Source organism: Carassius gibelio, chromosome B7 (assembly GCF_023724105.1).
Source record: "Carassius gibelio isolate Cgi1373 ecotype wild population from Czech Republic chromosome B7, carGib1.2-hapl.c, whole genome shotgun sequence".
Taxonomy (NCBI): domain Eukaryota; kingdom Metazoa; phylum Chordata; class Actinopteri; order Cypriniformes; family Cyprinidae; genus Carassius; species Carassius gibelio.
Window position 1 is genome coordinate 2417872 of NC_068402.1, and position 22247 is coordinate 2440118.

At 41.0% G+C, this 22247-nt stretch overlaps 1 protein-coding gene across 1 annotated transcript; it reads right to left on the reverse strand.

Moving 5' to 3' along the window:
• Positions 1-15802: 15802 nt before the first annotated feature.
• Positions 15803-21373, reverse strand: LOC127962250 (lymphocyte antigen 75-like). Its single transcript, XM_052561798.1, has 5 exons — positions 20420-21373; positions 17972-18010; positions 17526-17879; positions 16718-17059; positions 15803-16554 (listed from the first exon to the last, which is right to left on the reverse strand). The coding sequence occupies exons 1-5, from the start codon at positions 20583-20585 to the stop codon at positions 16190-16192; spliced, it is 1266 nt and encodes a 421-aa protein (XP_052417758.1). The 5' UTR covers positions 20586-21373; the 3' UTR covers positions 15803-16189.
• Positions 21374-22247: the final 874 nt, after the last annotated feature.

Here is a 22247-nt window from a genome sequence, read left to right on the forward strand (position 1 = left end):
ACCAGCGGAGACACAGAAGATTCAGGGCTGGGCAGAACCAGCGGAGACACAGAAGATTCAGAGCTGGGCGGAACCAGCGGAGAGACAGAAGATTCAGGGCTGGGCGGAACCAGCGGAGAGACAGAAGATTCAGGGCTGGGTGGAACCAGCGGAGACACAGAAGATTCAGAGCTGGGCGGAACCAGCGGAGACACAGAAGATTCAGAGCTGGGCGGAACCAGCAGAGACACAGAAGATTCAGAGCTGGGCGGAACCAGCGGAGAAACAGGAAACTCAGTGCTGGGCGGAACCAGCGGAGACACAGAAAACTCAGGGCTGGGCGGAACCAGCGGAGAAACAGGAAACTCAGGGCTGGGCGGAACCAGCGGAGACACAGGAAACTCAGGGCTGGGCGGAACCAGCGGAGAAACAGAAAATTCAGGGCTGGGCGGAACCAGCGGAGAAACAGAAAATTCATGGCTGGATGGAACCAGCGGAAATGGAGCAGAGGAAATGACTGGAGGAGGTAGAAGTGGGAGACTGAGAGGGTATACAGGGGAATCAGGGCTGGACGGAACCAGCGGGGAAACAGGGAAATTAGGGATTACCTCCATAGACCAGTCCATCAGATCCAGAACTTGCTCCATATGACCTTCAGAGACTGTATACAGCTCACCCTCAGTCGCAGGAGTGTGGGCAGGGCTTTCCTCCACGCCCTCGATCTCCACGAGGACTCCCACGATGCACGGTGTTGCCGGCTCACACACCTGGTCAGTCGCGCTCTCGAGTTCCGGCTCCCTGTCGGTGAATGGCTCGGGCTCTGCGGCTGCGGTGGGCTCTGGCTCCGTGCGGCGTGATGGTGGCTGGCTGGTCTCTGGGTCGGGAGTGGGACTGGCGAGATCCACTATCGGGCAGACGGTGAAAGGTGAGCCATTTCTCGCCAGAGTCCACTCCACGAATGCGGCGAAATCCTCCCGAGGACCATCTTCGGACACCAACGCTCTGCATTTGGAGTTCAGGCTGGTGTTGTAGAAGGTGCAGAGCGCGTCGTCCGGGTAGCTGGTGGCATTAGCTAATAGAAGAAACTGTCTGGTATGGTCCTCGAGAGAACGTCCTTCCTGCTTCAGCAGGAGGATGAGGAATTCGGGACGATAGAGGGGATCCATAGAAACTAAGAAAAGAAAAGACTGTGAAAAAACGAAAGCAAAACGGAGGGAAAAACACGCAGTTTTAAACTTTCTTTTTTAGGTCGGGTCTTCTGTCACGGTTTTCGCTGCCTGAAGGAATACGGAGCCGAGGATAAACGAAATAAGGCTTTTAATATATACAACTCATGGAGCACAGCGATAGACACACGTAAGTGAGTGAGTAGGTCACAAGTGATGGGACCCGACAAAACAGAACTGAAAGGACAAGGCTTATGTACAAAAGGATAATTGGGGAAACACAGGTGGATGGCATGACTAAATTAACAGCATGTAACACATGAGGAATAGAATAGACACACCTGGGAACTAATCAAACCAAACACGGAAAGACAGAAACTGGGTCACGGGCAAAAACACACTAAATGAGTCCAGGTGTGACAGTGGTCAGGACCCTTTGGCATCATTTTTCATTGCTCAGGGATATCCTTTTAGCATTACATTTAAACATGCAGGGTCTTCCATTTTTTCCAGTTGTTTGTCTTAGGTTAATGGTTTGCATGCATTTGTAAAAAAATAAATAAAAAAAAGACATACTTTTATATAAATTTATACTTTGACTGGAACACAACCCCAGCTTTACCCTAAACCTATAACTTCTGAACAATATAAAATCCGACAGGAAAATAAAAGTACAGTCACAGGTATTTGCAAAAACTGATGTAAATAAAACCGTTGAGACTACTAACATGAAAATTACACCTCAACATATGCAATGATGGCAATATTATTACACAATATATGAGTTAGTTACAACAATTAAATTCCCAGTGCCTTTCACGTCAGCATATTGATGCCAAGGATTTTTATTTAAAGCAAAAGAGAACCTGCACATCGAAAAATGACCTAAAGGTGTAGTCTGTGTGTCAGAAAGTAAGCGTCAATATGTGACAAGGTGGGATTGAGAATGTGTAGGGATACAGCATGCTGCTGTAAATCTGTAAAGCCTCAGTTTTTGTGAATCACAATACAGTCATTTATTTATTGACTGATTTAGTATAAACCAGTCAGATTCAACACTTTCTTCAATTCAACAAGGTAGCTTTGTTCATTATTTTGCAGTGTTAATTTATCATAGTTTCTTCTTTTAAAGTTACTGTGTTCAAGAGTGCACTGGGACAGAGCTGTGTGTGGTACCCTTCTTAGTTATTAAGTTGTGTATATCATCACAAAAATAAATAATTGGCGCACAGATATTGATTGATTCTCTCATCTGGCAACAATAACGTTTCTAGTTTTTTCTTGTTTGTGTGACGGAGCAGTACAATTGTACAATTGTACAAAATACAAATGTTTATTAATGCAAGAATGGTTTTAAAAGAGACACTAAAATGTCGAAAGGACAGCATGAGACCCCACTTTAAATTGAGGAAAACAATTACAAGAATGAATGTGGGCAATAACGGAAAATACATTTTAAATATGAAAACCAAATAAAGTAAATATCAGCAGGGCTGAGGCTCCCGTCGGCAGGAACAAAAATGGAGTCTGGTGTTACAAGAGCACACTTCCACACACACACACACACCAAAATGCACTCAGATCACACTACCACACACTTGAAGTGATACACCGCATTCACTGAAGAACCACTACCACAAGAGGGAAGATCCGTTCACCAGTGGGACCCCCAGCTCCTGCAGACAAACAAAAATAACTATAACAAAATCACTATTAAACACAATTAGCTCCATATACAATATAAACAAATAACTGATGAAACAACTCCAAACCAAAAGGGATCAATATCAGAATCAGAAAGAGCTTTATTGCCAAGTATGTTTGCGCATAAAAGGAATTTGTTTTAGTGACATAAGCTTCCAGTACACAGAGACACCAACACACAGACAAAAAAAAAAAAAAAAAGTAGCCAAATAAATAAGTGTATAAACAATTGTGCTATAAATGATAATGGGATAGGATTGAAATAGTCCTTTCAGCAGTCCGAACAGTTCTCTGTAGTCTTCTGATGTCCGATTTTGTTGCTGAGCCAAACCAGACAGTTATAGAAGTACACAGTACAGACTCAATGACGGCTGAGTAGAACTGTTTCAGCAGCTCCTGTGGCAAGTTAAACTTCCTCAGCTGGCAAAGGAAATACAACCTTTGTTGGGCCTTTTTTACAATGGAGTCAATGTGAATGTCCCACTTCAGGTCCTGAGAGATGGTGGTTCCCAGGAATCTGAATGACTCCACTGCAGTCACAGGGCTGTTCATGATGGTGAGTGGGGAAAGTGCAGGGGGGTTTCTCCTGAAGTCCACGATCATCTCCACTGTTTTGAGCGTGTTCAGGTCCAGGTTGTTAAGACTGCACCAGACAGCCAGCTGCTCAACCTCTTGTCTGTAAGCAGACTCATCACCGTCCTGGATGAGGCCGATGACTGTAGTGTCATCTGCAAACTTCAGGAGCTTGACAGAGGGGTCTTTAGAGGTGCAGTCGTTGGTGTAAAGGGAGAAGAGCAGAGGGGAGAGAACACATCCCTGAGGGGCGCCAGTGTTGGTGGAGCAGCTGTTTGATGTGAATTTCCCCAGTCTCACTAACTGTTGCCTATCTGTCAGAAAGCTGGTGATCCACCCACAGATAGAGCTAGGAACAGAGAACTGGGTCAGTTTGGTCTGGAGGGTTGTTGGGATGATGGTGTTGAAAGCCGAACTAAAGTCCACAAACAGGATCCTCACATAAGTCCCTGTTTTGTCCAGATGTTGCAGGATGAAGTGCAATCCCATATTGATTGCATCATCCACAGACCTGTTTGCTCGGTAAGCAAACTGCAGGGGGTCCAGTAAGGGTCCAGTGATGTCCTTCAGATAACCCAGAACCAGTTTTTCAAACGACTTCATGACGACAGATGTTAGAGCCACAGGCCTGTAGTCGTTAAGTCCTGTTATCTTGGGTTTCTTTGGGATGGGGATGATAGTGGAGCGTTTGAAGCAGGAAGGTACTTCACACAACTCCAGGGATCTGTTGAAGATCTGTGAAAAGATGGGGGCCAGCTGGTCAGCACAGATTTTCAGACAGGCTGGTGTAACACCATCTGGGCCTGGTGCTTTTCTTCTTTTGTTCTTCTTGAAGACCTGGCGCACATCATCTTCACAGATTTGAAGAGCAGTAGGTGTGGAACGGGGGATTGCAGAAGGTGTTAATGGTTGTGCAGGGAGATGGTCAGAATGGGTGTTGGGGGTTTCAAATCTGCAATAAAACTCATTCAGGTCGTTAGCAAGCCGTTGATTAGCCTCAGTGCAAGGGGATGGTGTCTTGTAGGTTGTGATGGCCCTCAGTCCTCTCCAAACTGAAGTTGAGTCGTTGGAAGAAAACTGGTCTTCCAACTTTTTAGCGTAGGTCTTTTTAGCCGCTCTGATCTCTTTGTTCAGTGTGTTCCTGGTCTGATTGTACAAGACCCTGTCCCCATTTCTGTAGGCATCCTCTTTGGCCTGACGAAGATGTCTGAGTTTTACTGTAAACCATGGCTTATCGTTGTTGAATGTTAAATAAGTCCTGGTAGGAATGCAAACATCCTCACAGAAACTAATATAGGATGTTACAGTCTCTGTGAGTTCGTCCAGATCGGTGGTAGCAGCTTCAAAAACACTCCAATCAGTGAGGTCAAAACAAGATTGTAAATCCTGCTCCGTTTCGCTGGTCCATCTCTTCACAGTCCTTACTACAGGTTTAGCAGATTTAAGTTTCTGTTTGTAGGATGGTATAAGATGAATCAGACAGTGATCAGAATTTCCCAAAGCTGCTCGTGGAACAGAGTGATATGCGTCCTTTATTGTGGTGTAGCAGTGATCCAATATATTACTGTCTCTGGTGGGACATGTAACATGCTGTCTGTATTTTGGCAGTTCACGGGAGAGATTGGCTTTATTAAAGTCCCCCAGAATGATTAAAACAGAGTCCGGGTGTTGTTGTTCTGTCTCTGTGATCTGATCAGCGAGTTTCTGTAAAGCTGAGCTCACGTGCGCTTGCGGATGGATGTAAACACTAACCAGAATGAATGAAACTCCCGCGGCGAATAGAACGGCTTGCAGTTGACAAACTGCATTTCTAGATCAGGACAGCACATCTTCTTTAACACAGTTACATCTCTACACCACCGCTCATTGATGTAAAAGCATGTCCCGCCGCCGCGCGATTTCCAAGTTGACTCTGATTCGCGATCCGCTCTGAACAGCTGAAAGCCCGGCAGATGGAGCGCGCTGTCCGGTATGGTGTCATTCAGCCAGGTTTCCGTGAAACACAGAGCAGCAGAGTGGGAGAAAATCCTTATTTGTCCGAGAGAGCAGAAGGAGTTCGTCTGTTTTGTTAGGTAGAGAGCGGAGATTTGCCAGATGGATGCTAGGCAACGGCGTTCGAAATCCGCGCTTCCTGAGTCTGACGAGCGCTCCCGTTCGCTTCCCCCGTCTGCGCGTCCTGAAGCGATTGATCAGCGCCGCCACTCCTCCGATAACAACGTTCAGTAAAACGTCTGAATAATTTAAATCCGGTAAAAGATCTTGTGGTGTGTTCTGCCGAATGTTCAGCAGTTCATCCCTGGTGAAACTGATAGTGTTTGTTAAACAAAAAACAGGAAAAACGAACAAAAACAGTACAAACACTGGAGAGCCAAGCACTGAAGCAGCCATGCGCGGCGCCATCGAGTACTATATCACATAAAATAAAGAAAAACATTAGAAGAATCAAATAAGTTGAAGAGAAATTACAAAGCAACTTGAAGTCAGATGTAGACAGGAAGCAAATCAAGTTGCGTTAATAAAGGAGAAATAACATACAAATAGACAGCACAATATAACCGAAAGAAAAATCAAACAAGAGAAAACAAACTTTACTCCAACAGAAGTATGAACAAAACAACGGAAACAAAGTCAAAAGAAGAGAAACAAAACTATTATTTTCTCGCAATTAAACGAGATCGTCGTATTCTCCATGCTGACACACAAACAGAAAGCAGCCACTAGGCAAATCCGGCTGTCAATCACCTAATCTCATTACATTAGCTACCATGTAATCAAATACTGAAGTCCCTGTTGAGGCAAATTTTTTGTCTCTTTTTGTGAGACTTAAAAACAAAGTAGCATAACATAAAGATTACACAAAATCCAGTTGCAATTGTAATACAGTTTATTTGCCACAATGAAAAAAAAGATCAATGGTGACTTGACTCTGTCCTTGAAGATCACCAGTGACTGAAATGAGATTCATTTGGATACCCTCAGGCGAGAGAATAGAGCTGTAGTCAAGTCCGGCTTTGTCGAGTCCAAGTCAAGTCCAAGTCCAGGACTAGTCGAGACCGAGTCAAGACCGAGTCCAAAGAGGTTCGAGTCCAAGTCAAGTCCAAGTCCAAAAGTTTCGAGTCCAAGTCCAAGACCGAGTCCAAATGAAAGAAAAAAGGGTCCTCTTCAAGACCACATACTTAACTACTGATAATGTTTGTGACGCGAGAGAAAGCATATCTCCTATTCTAAGAAAATCATTTTACATTATTATTTGTAATGATCAAAAAGCATGTGCAAAGTAACAACTCTGTAGGACAGGGGTCTCCAAACTACATCCTGGATGGCCAATGTCCTGAAAAGTTTAGCTCCAACTGGCCTTAAAACACCTGGAAGATTAGTGTGTCTAGTAAGAGCTTGATTATGTTCAAGTGTGTATAATTAGGGTTAAAGCTAACAGGGGCGTTAAACAAGATCCTGGGCCCTATGCATAGGCAGTCCTGATGGGCCCCCATGGCCCCCCATGGCCCCCACCCATGAAAATATCCAGGTAAAAAATATATATTTCAGATTCATACTTTTCAAGGGCCCTCTCTTCCTTTGGGGCCCTGGTAATGAGTACTGGTTTTACCCCCTGGGAGCTAAACTTGGATAAACAAACAAAGTTTGGAACTGTAAGGTCAAATAATTTTTATGTACTTTATTTTTTGTTGACATTATATCTGTGGTCAAAAATGTATATAACTATGCCTAATTGGCACAGTGCACAGACGCACGCAAAGCTCGGGATATGACAAGGCTAGAATGAATACGTTTGGCTCTACTGGACATGCGCACATAAATACAGCGAAATTTTTGTCATACTGTGCTAGTGTTTGCATAGACTAGTCGAGCTCTGTCGGAAACAATTGACTACTCCAGCATGCATTAACCATAATGCATACAAAGTGTTTGCAAGTACGACGTGAATTTTAGAATTACAATATTGCGTGGAGCTGTTACTATATGACCTTATCTATGTTGCATGTAAAAATAAAATATGTAATGTAATAATTAGGGTTGTGCCTGAAGCCGAATACCTTATTCGGAATGGCACGGATAATGGCTTAAAAAACGAATAACGCTCAAGGAATAATTCTGCCTGAATACTCGGCTAAAGCTGACAGAGTCTGGTGTTTGCTAGATAACAGGTGAGCCAGGGCATCAGCGCCAGAAGTGAATGAATGTAAACTTTATGAGTGAAAAGAGCGCAAATCAAACACCGCATTGTTGTCGCCTCTCTGTGCATCTCTCAGAAATCAGAGCGTTGCAAGAGTAATTTTACCTATAATAATACATCATAGCTACACGTTACATTATTTGTATATATTTAAAAAGGCAAATATTGAAAGCTTAGGCTACCATGATACGAATGAATGGAATAAGCACAGCAGGCTCACCAATCAAACAGCCGCGCTGCGCGTCTCAGTCTCTCAAAAACCAAACCAGTTCTCTCTCAATATTAGGTTAATAATCAGCTTCGATACGGATACATTGTCTACTTATCCTACATGTTTGCATATTTACCTTTTGCTGGTTTGCGCGGAACACACACATCTGTTTAGTGAAGTTCATTAACATTAAGACTCGCTCAAAGTGTTCTGCGTAATGAGAATGTGTGCATTGAATGGATTCAGTCGTGTTCAAATGATCACTAAACGTTTGTCATGACATCTCTCTGCTTGCATGATAAATATTATTTTAGAAATTAATAATTATTTCAGTTTAACACGACATACTTGTTCAGTGATAACTACGAAAAAATATATAAAAAGTCATAACAGTCGTATCAAGTAACTGTACAATGTTGTATCCGAATGCAGATAGGAAAAAATTTGTGATTGTTACAGATACAAATACTGGCTGTTACATGAAAAATGTAAATATGTAATGTCATATATAGAGTTTTTAAAATTTACATATGTAATTGTTGCATAAGGCTATACATTAATAATGCGTTTATTGATTTAAAAAAAGGCTATCTAGGTGTAGACGTAAATAAAACACAATCTAACAGGTAGAAAATTAAATTAGAAACATCTAAACTTTTCAGGTCGCAGTAAGTGCACCGCTGGTCATGCACATCCTTTCCCGGAACAATTGAAAGCTAAGATGGAGAAACAGATGATCATAGTTGTACAAGGATAGCCATTTTTTAAATGAATCTATTAGCAGAGCTACTGCAAGTGATTTTAAGTGCTGGAATTCCATTTATTCTTTGCTGAAACTTCTGCGTCATCATGGAGAGCGGGTCATGGTTGCCCAGCAACAGCAGATGCCACTGGAGCGCGAGCGCAGGCTACAGAGTGCTTTGGAAAAAAGGAGAGCGGCGCTCCTAGCGTTTTCCACACGTTTTCAGTCGCGACATCATGCAAATGTGGTTATATTTTGAAGGATAAATTTTTTATTAATTTTTTTTGCTGGACTCGGTCGAGACCAACTAGAAGACTTGGCGAGTCCAATGGCCAAGTCCGAGACAAGTCCGAGTGCATATTCAAAGAGTCCGAGACAAGTCCGAGACGACAGAAAAATGTCTCGAGTCCGTACTACAGCCCTACGAGAGAATAAATCCCAGGAACGGAATCCACTGTGTGCGAAACTCACACTTCTCCAACTTGACGAATAAACGATTCTCGCCTGACGTGCTAGACATGATTGCACTCGTTCTGTGAAAAGATCAGGATGTCGTTGATGTAAACAAAAACAAACCGATCGACCATGTCTTGGAGCACGTTTTTGTTGAGCGCCTGAAATACCGCCGGGGAACTGGAAAGCCCAAACGGCACAAATAAATATTAAAAATGCCCGTATGGGTGTTAAAGGTGGTCTTCCATTCATCCCACTCCCTAATCCGAAACAAGTGATAAGCACAAAGGATAACTAGATAAAAAAGTTTGTCAAGACAAAACTTAAGTTGGCTTGAGAAAGTCTGACCAGAAAGTTTGAAAAGTTTAGAAAGTTTAGAAAGTTTGGAAAGTTTGAAAATGTGAAAAGTTTAAAAAGATTTAAAAGTTTAAGAAGTTTAAAAAAGACAGTGATTAACATATTGCTAGCATTACAAGCAAGTGATTACCATGTAATTAGCATGATTAGAAAAGTTGCTAGCATTTTGTTAGCATGATTAGCAAGTGACTAGCATGTACTTAGCATGATTAGCAAGGTATCTAGCATGTTGTTAGCATAATTAGCAAGTAACTAGCCATGTCACTAGCATGATTAGCAAATTACTAGCATGTCTTTAGAATGTTTCTAGCATGATTAACATGTGACTAACATGTTGCTAGCATGATTAGCATGTTTCTAGCATGATTAACATGTGACAAGCATGTTTCTAGCATGATTAGCATGTCGCTAGCATGTCACTAGCATAATTAGCAAGTGACTAGCCATGATGCTAATATGATTAGCAAGTTACTAGCATGTTGCTAACATGTTTTTAGCATGTTTCTAGTATGATTAGCATGTGACTAGCATGTTGCTAGCATGATTTTAGCATGATTAGCATGTTGCTAGCATGTCGCTAGCATGATTAGCATGTTTTGCTAAAATGTTGCTAGCATGACTAGCATGCGACTAGCATGTTGCTAACATTTTTCAAGCATGATTAGCATGTTTCGAGGATGACTAGCATGCGACTAACATGTTGCTAGCATTATTTTAGCATGATTAGCATGTTGCTAGCATGTCGTTAGCATGATTAGCAGGTTTGCTAGGATGTCGCTAACATGTTTCAAGCATGAGTAGCATGTTGCTAGCATTTTGTTAGCATGTTTCTAGCATGACTAGCATGATTAACATGTTGCTAGCATGAATAGCATGTTGTTAGCATGATTAGCATGTTGTTAGTATTTTCTAGCATGATTAGCATGCGGCTAGCATGTTGCTAGCATGATTTTACCATGATTAGTATGTTGCTAGCATGTTTCTAGCATGATTAGCATATTGCTAGCATGTCGCTAGCATTTTTCTAGCATAATTAGCATGTTGCTAGCATTGTTTATAGCATGACTAGCATGCGACTAGCATGTTGCTAGCATGATTAGCATGTTGCTAGCATGTTTCTAGCATGACTAGCAATGCGACTAGCATGTTGCTAGCATGATTTTAGCATGATTAGCATGTTGCTAGCTTGTTTCAAGCATGATTAGCATTCAACTAGGAAGTTGTTAGCATGTTTAGCATGTTGCTAGCATGATTTTAGCATTATTAACATGTTGTTAGCATGTTTCTAGCATGACTAGCATGCGAATAGCATGTTGCTAGCATTATTTTAGTATGATTAGCATGTTGCTAGCATTTTTCTAGCCTGATTTGCATGCGACTAGCATGTTGCTAGCATGATTAGCATGTTGCTAGCATGTTTCTAGCATGACTAGCATGCGACTAGCATGATTTTAGCATGATTAACATGTTGTTAGGATAGATCTTGGGTCAGAAGAAGAAAAAGAAGAAGAAGAAGTTTAAAAAGGATTTCTCAAGCCAACTTGATTCTTTACCGTGATGTCATTCAACCCTCGATAGTCAATACAGGGGGCGCAACGATCCATCCTTCTTCTCCACGAAGAAGAGCCCCACCCTGGCTGGAGAGGAACAGGGACGGATAATGCCTGTTACCAGAGATGGAAAAAGTGCCAGGCAACAGGTCTATCACACAGTCGTTCAGGCTGTGTGGATGCAGAGATGAATCTCGGTACTTACTGAAAACTGGTCTCAAATCATGGTAAGCCTCTGAGACATCGGCCAGGTTGACCAGCTCCTCAACACAGAATGAGACAAGACTGGGGAAAACGCAGCTCCCAAACACTGAGCTAAACAGAAAGGGCTCCAAGCCAAAATACAACCACTGGCCAAATCAATATGAAGGTTATGTTTAACCAACCAGGTGTGACCCAACACCACTGGAGCTGTGGGCGAGTGAATAAGGTGAAATCTCCTCGGTATGATTACCAGACAAAGTTAATGTGACAAACTGGGTGGTGTAAGTAATATTAGTAAGATGGGTGCCACCAAGGGGGCCTGGCAGAAATAGGTTTGGCCAGAGCAACGGCCGAAATCCCCAGACGTGTTGCCAATCTGGAATCCATGAAGTCGCCCTCCGCTCCAGAGTCAATAAATGCCGAAACCTGGAAAACAGCTCCCCAAAACTGTACTGAAGCCTGAAACTCTGAGCAACTACCAGGTGGCAGTCGAGTTGTAGTGACGCTCACCATGCGCTCTCCCTTGCGTGAAAAGCATTTCCCCTGCCACAGGGCATGCCCAACCATATGACCCGCCTCACCGCAGTACAGACACAGCTGATTATCCAGGTGACGGCGTCGCTCTCCTATGGTCAGCCGCGCTCTCCTGATTTGCATAGTCTCCTCCTCCGGGAGGATGCAGCTTTGAGATATCGTGTCACATGTTGCTCCAAACGCAGCCCCGGTGATGTGTTCATGGGGAATCCCCTCTCTTCGGTGCCGAGAACGGAGGGCAATCCGGTCGTCGAGCTGAATGGCGAGGTCGATAAGCTCATCCAAGCCAGAAGGCAACTCCAGAGAATAGATCTTGTCCTACTCACCTAGGCCGTGGAGGAAGTGATCCCAGAGATCATTCTCATTCCAGCCGCAGGACTCGGCGAGCGTGTGGAATTGAATGGAGTAACCAGACACTGGCTGCTCTTCTTACTGAAGCAGCGACAATGCTCGTGCTGCTTCAATTCCATGTGCGGAGCGATCAAACACCTTGCACAACTGCTTCAAGAATGCCTCAAACAACACACAACAGTCATGCTTGCTGTTTAATTCAATTCAATTCAATTCAATTTTATTTGTATAGCGCTTTTTACAAAACAAATCGTTACAAAGCAACTTTACAGAACATTATGTTTCTACAATATTTAGTAGTAGCTAGTAGTTTGTGCACATTTGACAGGATTTTAGAAAAAAAAAAAATAATAATAATAATAATACAAGACGTAGTCAGCTAGACGATGAACTATCAATATTATTAATTAAGTTATTATATGATTCAGTCACACATTTAGCAATAATTGTTAGTTCTGTTTGTTGATTCAGGGTTAGCATCATCTGAGGTCCTCTGAGGGTCAGCATCATCTCTTCTCAGGTGTTCTGGATCCAGACTGGAGCTTGTGTAAATCCTAGTTACCACGGGATGTAAATCCCGTGGCAAAACATAGAAACAAAATACAGACATCATTAGCATAGCTGCTGATCCAACAAAGTAAAATTAAAATTAAAATTAGTTTAACCCAAGCTAATGAATAAAAATGCACCTTTGATCAGATGCAACTACACTCACAATTTAAAAGATACATTATTCGAATGCTTGGCGAAAGAGATGTGTTTTTAATCTAGATTTAAACAGAGAGAGTGTGTCTGAACCCCGAACATTATCAGGAAGGCTATTCCAGAGTTTGGGAGCCAATGTGAGAAAGCTCTACCTCCTTTAGAGGACTTCGCTATCCTAGGAACGACCAAAAGTCCAGCATTTTGTGACCTTAGGGAGCGTGATGGGTTGTAGCGTGGTAGAAGGCTAGTTAGGTACGCAGGAGCTAAACCATTTAGGGCCTTATAGGAAAGTAATGATAATTTGTAACTGATACGGAACTTAATAGGTAGCCAGTGCAGAGGCTGTAAAATTGGGGTAATATGATCATATTTTCTTGACCTCGTAAGGACTCTAGCTGCTGCATTTTGGACTACCTGTAGCTTGTTTATTGACGAAGCAGGACAACCACCTAGAAGTGCATTACAATAGTCCAGTCTAGAGGTCATGAATGCATGAACTAGCTTTTCTGCATCAGAAACAGATAACATGTTTCGTAGCTTGGCAATGTTTCTAAGATGGAAGAATGCAGTTTTTGTAACATTGGAAATATGATTTTCAAAAGACAAATTACTGTCTAATATAACACCCAGATTTCTGACTGTAGAGGAAGTAACAGTACATCCGTCTAGTTGCAGATTGTAATCTACAAGATTCTGTGTAGTGTTTTTTGGTCCAATAATTAGTATCTCTGTCTTATCCGAATTTAATTGGAGAAAATTATTTGTCATCCAATCTTTTACATTTTTAACACACTCTGTTAGCTTAGATAATTGGGAAGTTTCATCTGGTCTCGTTGAGATATATAGTTGAGTATCATCAGCATAACAGTGGAAGCTAATTCCGTATTTTCTAATAATATTACCAAGGGGCAACATGTATATTGAAAATAGAAGGGGACCTAGGACGGATCCTTGTGGCACTCCATATTTTACTGATGATAAATGAGATGACTCCCCATTTAAGTAAACAAAATGGTAGCGATCGGACAGGTAGGATCTAAACCATCTTAGAGCCTGCCCTTGAATACCTGTATAGTTTTGTAATCGATCTATGAGTATGTCATGATCTATGGTTTCGAACGCAGCACTAAGATCAAGTAAAACTAGAAATGAGATGAAGCCTTGGTCTGATGCAAGGAGCAGGTCATTTGTAATTTTAACAAGTGCAGTTTCTGTGCTATGGTGGGGCCTGAAACCTGACTGAAATTCTTCATACAGATCATTTTTATGTAGGAAGGTGCTTAATTGAGCAGACACAACTTTTTCTAAAATTTTAGACATAAGTGGAAGATTTGTCCCATATCGGCTGTTCCCCTCTCTCCCACTTGACCTACCAAGAGAGTGACGACGAAGATACCCTGGATTGCTACGTGGGGAAACAGGAAGGCTGGAGAGTGAAAGTCAGCGAGCACTAATTAAATGCTTAAGTGCACACAGAGATCTCAGAGCTGGCCGGCACACTCTTGTGCCAGATCTCCAAACTACGGTCCTTAAACAGGAAAACAGAAGGTGAGACTGAAGCTTGGACACCACACAAAACACAAAGACAAAACAGTCTACTTACGATGACAGACAGAAAGGCAGAGGGTGTACTCACACTAGCCAGTTTGAACCGTGCCCGAGTGCATTTGACCACCAAAGCACGGTTCGTTTGACTAGTGTGAGTGCTCCGAGCCGTGCCCGGGCGCGGCTCGATTGGCCGGCCCTGGCCCGCTTGGAAGAGGTGGGCCAGGGCAAGGTTCAGTTGGACTCGGGTGCGGTTCGCATGCAGTGTGAGCGCTAACTGTGCCGGAGCACGGAAAAAGACGCGTTGCGTCACGGTTTTGCGATGCTCCAAAACCAACATGGCAGGGAAAGGATCGCTTTGGTCTACGGCAAAGGTGCAAAACGCATAAAAAACTAAAAACTGCAAAGTCCTTGCTGCACTTCAGCTGGTACCTTGCAAACACCCTCATACGAGCAGCGCGATTACGTGAAAAATTTCGCGCCACTAAGGCGACACATCTGTTTAACAACAGGCTGTGGACCAAACAACACAAAATTATCCACAAAGAAAACAGAGCGATGCACTCCATTGTGTTCAGAGAGCGCCGCTCTTCCTGTTTATCCCGAAACCGTCGCACCATAATGACGTAAGCGTGCTCCGGCACGAATGCTGAAACCCTATATGTGAGTGCAGGCCAGAGGGGGAGTGGGGAGGGGGGACAATCGTACTCGGGCCCGGTTCATGGCAACCGTGCCTAGTGTGAGTACACCCAGAGACATATAAGGGAGCGGGGGAACGAGCAACAGTTGGGGAAGAATCAGCTCGTGATCTGCACAACCCAGCCAAGATCAGCGCTGATTGGCCAGACCACCAGCTACAGAACACACAGGACAATTATTATTATTATTTTATTTTTTTTCAGGATTCTTTGATCAATAGAAAAATCCAAAGTTATAAATTTATCTGAGAGAAAAAAACAAACAACAACAAAAAAACCTTTTGTAACATTATACACTATACCATCCAAAAGCTTGGAGTCAGTATTTTTCTTTTTATTTATTATTATTTTTTATATATTCTTTTTTTGGGGGGTTCCTTTTTTTTTTTTTTTTTTTTTTTTTTTTAGAAAGGATGCTTTAAATTGATCCACAATTATGGTGAAAACATTTATACTGTAATGTTAGAAGATTTAATAAATGCTGTTCTCCTGGGATTTATATTCTTCAAAAAACCTGGAAAAAATATACTTTTATGTTTTCAACATAATACATATTGCATGTATTTTGAGCAGCTAATCAGAATATTGGGATGATTTTTGAAGGATGTGACTGGTGTATTGATGCTAAACATTTAGCTTTGAAATCACATGAATAAATTACATTTTAAAATATATTAAAATAGTTGTTTTTGCTGTTCTTTGGCACAAATAAATGCAGGCTTAGTGTACAGAAGAGACTTCTGTAAAACTGTTCAAAAACCTTTGACTGGTCACATAGTTACAGTCTCACTGTGATATCAGAGGAACATCAGGAAAGAGTCAGGAGACAAACATATCGGCTGCAGATGAATTTATTTGAGCTGATGTTCTGTTTGGATCAAACACAAGATTTTATACCCAAACTTCATTTCTGAATGTCTATGAATAATCAGATTTCATTTCTGCTGAGAAACAAGTCATTTTTTTCTCAAGAGCTGCTGCTCACAGAATCACATCAAATATAGTAATATACGATTAGTGCAAAATAAAAAAGAGACCACACCGGATACACAAAGAGATTCTTAAAACACAGACATATATTATTTTAGTGTTTTAGACATCTAAAGAATATTAAACAATGCTGTTAAGAGCACATTATTCCATGATAATTCAAATACATAAAGACTTCTGGCAACTTTAACATGAAAGAAAATCAGAAAGACATAGAAAAGATTCTTCACTCTTAATATCTGCTGCAGATGAAGTTGAGTTTGTGAGTCTCAGGAAGACTGATCCAGCGCTGATCTCCTCCAGACTGAACTGCTCCTTTTCTCTTCTCAAGTTTGCAGTCTTCCGGTTTCGTTCCGTTCCCCGGAGCCCAGTTCTGATAGCACACGATCTCTCCACTCACCCAGAGCCACATGTTCATGATGCAGTAGTTGTGTAAACCCAACCACACCTCCGCAGTAGACGCCAGTTTAACCACGTTCATTACACGACGCTGCATCTCTTCTGAATGAACCGAGACCAGATCCACATGATTCTGTCTGCAGTATCTCAGAGCTTCAGACCACGTCACATTCTCTCGGATCACAATCAGTTCAGGATCTGCAGATAAACCAAGCACAAGCAGAAACTAGAGAGAGACTGATCAAAAACAACATGCAGAACAAACACTGGGGATGAATTTGTCATGTCAGACATGTAAAGTGAACTTTAAGAGATCTGGAGGTGATGATGGAGTGTGTGTGTTTAGTGAAGATCTACTCACCTTCATAACACACAAAAGGATATTGATTGGTGCAAGAGACGTCATGCCATTTTCTCTGAGCATTAAGAGCTGTACAGTTTTCATTTCCTCCCCAATTATTAGGTTCAACAGTGTCCCAGTCTCTGAATGAAGAGTTACTCTGATCTGACCACTGCCATGAGTCTCTGAACAGACCGATCCAGATCCATAATCCAGATGAGTTATTATCTCTAATGATCTGCTGAACCTGTTGATTCTCGTTCTGGTTCCTCACACTGATCAGATCAATGTGATTCTTTCTGCAGTAACTCTGAGCGTCTCTCCAACTCTTCTTCTGATCGACTAAGACAAGTTCTGTGTTTGCTTTAAGAAAAAAAAAAAGAGAAGATTGATGAATCGTTTTGTTTATTATTCTTATGCTGCTTCATGGTTTGTATCTGAACAGAAGCAGCGATGGAAACATCAGAAACATGTCATTCAGCTTGAGCTGCTTCTAATGCTAGTGATATATTGAATATTCACAATATGTTCAGGATTATTTTAAAGATGTAACATATTTAACATGAACATTAATATCTGGGAACTTCATAATTATTATAAAGCTCTTTCTGTTTGTCCATTATTTTTGCTAATGTCTAGAAAACTGGATTCAGACACAAAGAGTCGGATGAGAGAATTATCAAACAGAGGACATTGTTACACTGCAGCTAAAATGTTGAAAATTCCCAGAAACATTTACTTGGACAGTAGATTACAATACAATTTAAAAGATCTTTAAATGTACATCTATAAATGAAGTATTGTTGTGATTTTAAGTATCTATACTCACTGTTGTTGCAGATGAAATATCGCTCAACACTACATGACATATCCTCAAATTTTCCGTTTGTCATAATACCACAATCTCTTTTTTCTGGTTGTCCAGGAGCCCAGTTCAGATAGAGCGCAGGTTCACCTGAAGACCAGTGCCATTCATCACGACCCGTCTTCTGCAGCCCAATCCAGATATACTGAACACTTGAATCATTCACACTCTTCTTCAGCTCGTTCGTGTCGTTCATGTTGTCAGCGGTGGCCAGATCTGTGTAATTCTCTCTGCAGTATCTCTGAGCTTCAGTCCAGGTCTTCTTCTCATTTATAAAGTGATACTGACGCTGAACACATTCAGATACGGAGCAGAGAGCTGTGAAAGAGAGACGCTGCTTTAATGCTTTTCATAACAGGATCAAACCAAATGAAACTAGAAATCATGAATAAAACCACAAACACACTCACCAATGAGAAGAAGAATGAAATACAGAGTCTGGTACATTTCTGAAGATAAAAGATATCGAAAAACTCAGATGTTAAATATTCACTGATTCATTTTGGTGTTAAACATGAACAGAATATTAATATCTCAAAGTCTAATTCTAGTTAAAGAATGAACTTATGAGTTATTCTTACTTTAGAGGTTGTGTTTCTGTCCTGAGTCTGAGTCACTTATTCAGTGCCACATTATTTGTTTACTAGTCTAAGAACCCTATTTCATATTCACTTCCTCTATATTTGTGTAATGGTCCATCTCTTTCCATTAATTTCCATACTTACATCTGTGTCAGTCAGTATCAGTCAGTATGAAAATGAACCTTATTTTACAGAATGACATTCTTATAAATATTCTTAATTTACATTTTGACACTAAGTGGCTATTATAATATTATAGCTCCATTCAGTTTGAAATGCATTTTTATTTTACTGTTGAGTCACTTTTAGATGGTGCTTTTTAAAACAAATAACCCACAGATGATCTGACTGATGAGGGCTGAGATCATTAGTGAAGAAGGTGAAACTGACAGCCTTTAAAACCTCTGTTTGAGGATCCAGTGTGTGAGATGAAAGAAGATCTGGGATTATTGTGAGAAGGGTTTTAGAAATTAAAAGAAAAGACAAGAGGATTCTTCCCGTTCATTTTCCTCTTCAGAGCCGAGGTCTCTGCTGGTGAAGATGAGACACAGCAGACATGAGCAACACAGACCAGCCTCCATTAATCTGCTCATATTGTGTATTTATATCCCTGAGGTCCATTTATAATGTTAGAAAAGACTCTCATCATCCAGAATAAAATACCATCATCTGCTTCTGTTTCAGGAGAAATGTGTCTGATGTTCTCTGTCTAGATACTCAATCTAGATACTAGACTGTGATTGAATGAAATGCAAAGATTGAACCATTGTTAAATTTTTTTGATTTCATCTCTCCATGAAAATTCGAATAGTTTCCTGATGTTTACGGCAATTTTTTTTTTTTTTAAAGAAACATGAATACAGTATCTTTGCATGTAAACACATCCTCATTCATTTGTTTATGTCCACAGCACATTTAGATGTTCAGGATGGACAGTATTTACATCTCTGACGTGAAACAGAAGCATAAACAATGAGTGTATTATTTTAGTCACATTTGATTACATGTCATTCAGTCTCATTCATTAGTTTTGTTTTATTGCAGACAAATGAGACTGTAAATGTGTCTCAATTCAAAGGTCCAGTGCCTCGAAGTCCACAAAGACGTTGATTGAACTTAACGTTGTTAAATGAGGCTGTCTACTTCCTGTTTGCATCACCAGCTGTTCCCGCCATCCTCCTGTTGCCAAGCAACAGTGTGACAGCTGCCACAGCAGAGACGTTTCTGACAGACTTAAACAACTATAAATAAATAAAAATCACCAAAATAATCCTAAAACAACACTGTAACAAACTTCTGTAGTTTACAAAACACTATTACTGTATATAAACAAATGTTTACTGTATAACCTGCTTATGCAACACATTATCACGCTTATATCATTGACACTTAGTCAGGATCCTTAAGCATCGCTATTTGACGCTCAAGATACCCCTTTAGCATCATTTTTCAATGCTCAGGGGGATCCTTTAAGCATCAACATATACATAATGATGGCGATATTATTACTCAATATATAAGTTAGTTATGACAATAAAGTTCCCAGTGCCTTTCACGTCAGCATATTGATGCCAAGGATTTTTATTTAAAGCAAAGGAGAACCTGCACATCGAAAAATGACCTAAAGGTGTAGTCTGTGTGTCAGAAAGTAAGCGTCAATATGTGACAAGGTGGGAGTGAGAATGTGTAGGGATACAGCATGCTGCTGTAAATCTGTAAAGCCTCAGTTATTATTGTGAATCACAATACAGTCATTTATTTCAATCAGATTCAACACTTTCTTAAATTCAACAAGGTAGCTTTGTTCATTATTTTGCAGTGTTAATTTATCATAGTTTCTTCTTTTAAAGTTACTGTGTTCAAGAGTGCACTGGGACAGAGCTGTATTTGGCACCCTTCTTAATTATTAAGTTGTGTATATTATCACAAAAATAAATAATTTGCGCACAAATTTTGATTGATTCTCTCATCTGGCAACAATAACGTTTCTAGTTTTCTCTTGTTAGCTACCATGTAATCAAAAACTGAAGTAGCTGTTGAGGCACATTTTTTGTCTCTCAGACAAAAAGGCATCAGACAAAACAGAAAAACAGGCTCAGATGAAACTGACTCAGACAAAAGGCATCAGACAAAACGGGCTCAGATTAAACAGATCCAGACAAAAGGCATCAGACGAAATGGACTGAGATTAAATGGACTCAGACAACAAGGCATCAGACAAAACAGGCTCATACGAAACCGACTCAGACAAAAGGCATCAGACAAAATGGACTGTACCAGTGTATTCTCCATTGTCAGAAGAGGTGAGGGTTTGAGCTGTGGCCTGATCTCGTCTCTGCCTGCTCAGAAGACTGTTCTGGTGGACTCTCTGTCGTCTCTGTCCGTGTCCCGTCTCTTCTCTCCCTCTCGCCATCTCTGTCAGAGCAGACGGCCGTCCCAGCATCCTCTGCTGCTCCCACACTGAAGGGAGTCGGAGGGAAGAAGGGCAAGAAGAAGAGAGACCCGAACGAGCCGCAGAAGCCCATGTCTGCGTACACACTCTTCTTCAGAGAAACGCGGGACGCCATCAAGGGCCAGAACCCCCGTGCCAGCTTCGGAGAGGTGTCCAAGTTCATGGCCTCCATGTGGGACAATCTGGGAGAGGAGCAGAAACAGGTGCAGACTCTGCTGGAGCTGATCCAGAGCGGACACACGGCGTCAGACTCCTCTCGGCCTCTTACACAGTTCAATCATAAATAACACAGACTCAAGGTGCAGGAATATGAACTTCAATAATAGTGTAATGTATGTTTTAAAACTAAACAAAACATTTATTGTCACTTTATTACGCTAACAGATGTATAATATTTAATTCAGATTAATGAATTTGTCAGACACTTCTCTGGGGATCGAACCCGTGACCTCTGGGGCGTAACAGAGGGAGTGTTTTAATGCCATTGTCAGATCTTACTGCGGATTAATATAATATTTTATATTGAGGAGATGTACAGAAACAGACCATATATGTTTAACTGCTCATGAAGATATGATTGCTTTCTTTGGCTTTTTGGGCTCTTGTAACATCATCTCAGTTCTGTTATTGTGTTCAGGAGTTCATGTTCAATAAACAATCAATGAGAAAAAATGAAAATAAATAAATCAGTGCCATTGTTGTCTGGTCATTACAAGTGCTTCATCTATTTCAGTCCCTTTCGATAACCTTTCAGTCCTTTTCGATTATTGATAGATGGATGTTCAGTATCACATGTATGATATTTATGTGATTGTCATCTATGCAATAATTCAGTATTATATTTTGTAGTAGATGTTGGATTAAAAAGTAAATAGAATTACTAAACTGTTTAGTTTTTATTTTAATTTTAATGGGATATTTTTTTTATTCATTTTAATAATTTAAAATAATAAAAAATGCTATATTATTGATATTCGTATATTAAAAGAATCGAATTAAGATGCTAAAAAATGCGTAATGTCCACAATATTGATGTTCTTACAGTACTTCTTGTGTTTAACCAAGGACACACATTTCTTGAACCTTCTAAATTCACTAAATTAATAATGTTTTATATATATAATATATAATTTTTTTCTTCTTCTGTAAATGAATGTCATTATATGCGTGCCTCGAAGTAGAAAAATAAATTAAGAAGCCTGCTTTAAAACATACTGATGTTCGAAAGAAAAATATGCTTCTTGTTTCAGCTTGAGCTGTCACAGTGCAGTCTATTAGCTCTGATAACATCAGTTAGCTCATCAAATGATCACTACATTATCTTTTTTTAAAACTTACTATCAGCGCGCTGCGAGCCCACGTGCTCCGCTGGAGTTCGCGCTCTTTCGAATGACACTAGATGGCGGGAAAAAGCCGTACTCGCGGACGGCCGGAACGCGGTGACGTGCGCATCAGGGGCGGAGAGCACCGCACCACATGGCCATCAGATCGGGATGTTATTGGGCCCAAGTCGGATGACGTGAGCGTCAGGGCGGGAGTTTTTGCAAAGGAAGGGAAACGCAGGAAAACAGAAGCCGCGATAAACACCCCGTTACCCTTTAATAGCGAAAGTATAGTTAATATATATATATAGTTTAAACATACCATGCTTTC

Coding starts and splice junctions, on each gene's coding strand:
- LOC127962250 (XM_052561798.1), bottom strand. CDS start 20,585: ATGCTGGGACGGCCGTCTGCTCTGACAGAGATGGCGAGAGGGAGAGAA. Junction 17,880..17,971: donor TTTCATTCTTCTTCTCATTG/GTGAGTGTGTTT, acceptor TCTCTTTCACAG/CTCTCTGCTCCGTATCTGAA. Junction 16,555..16,717: donor TCCTTTTGTGTGTTATGAAG/GTGAGTAGATCT, acceptor GTTTATCTGCAG/ATCCTGAACTGATTGTGATC.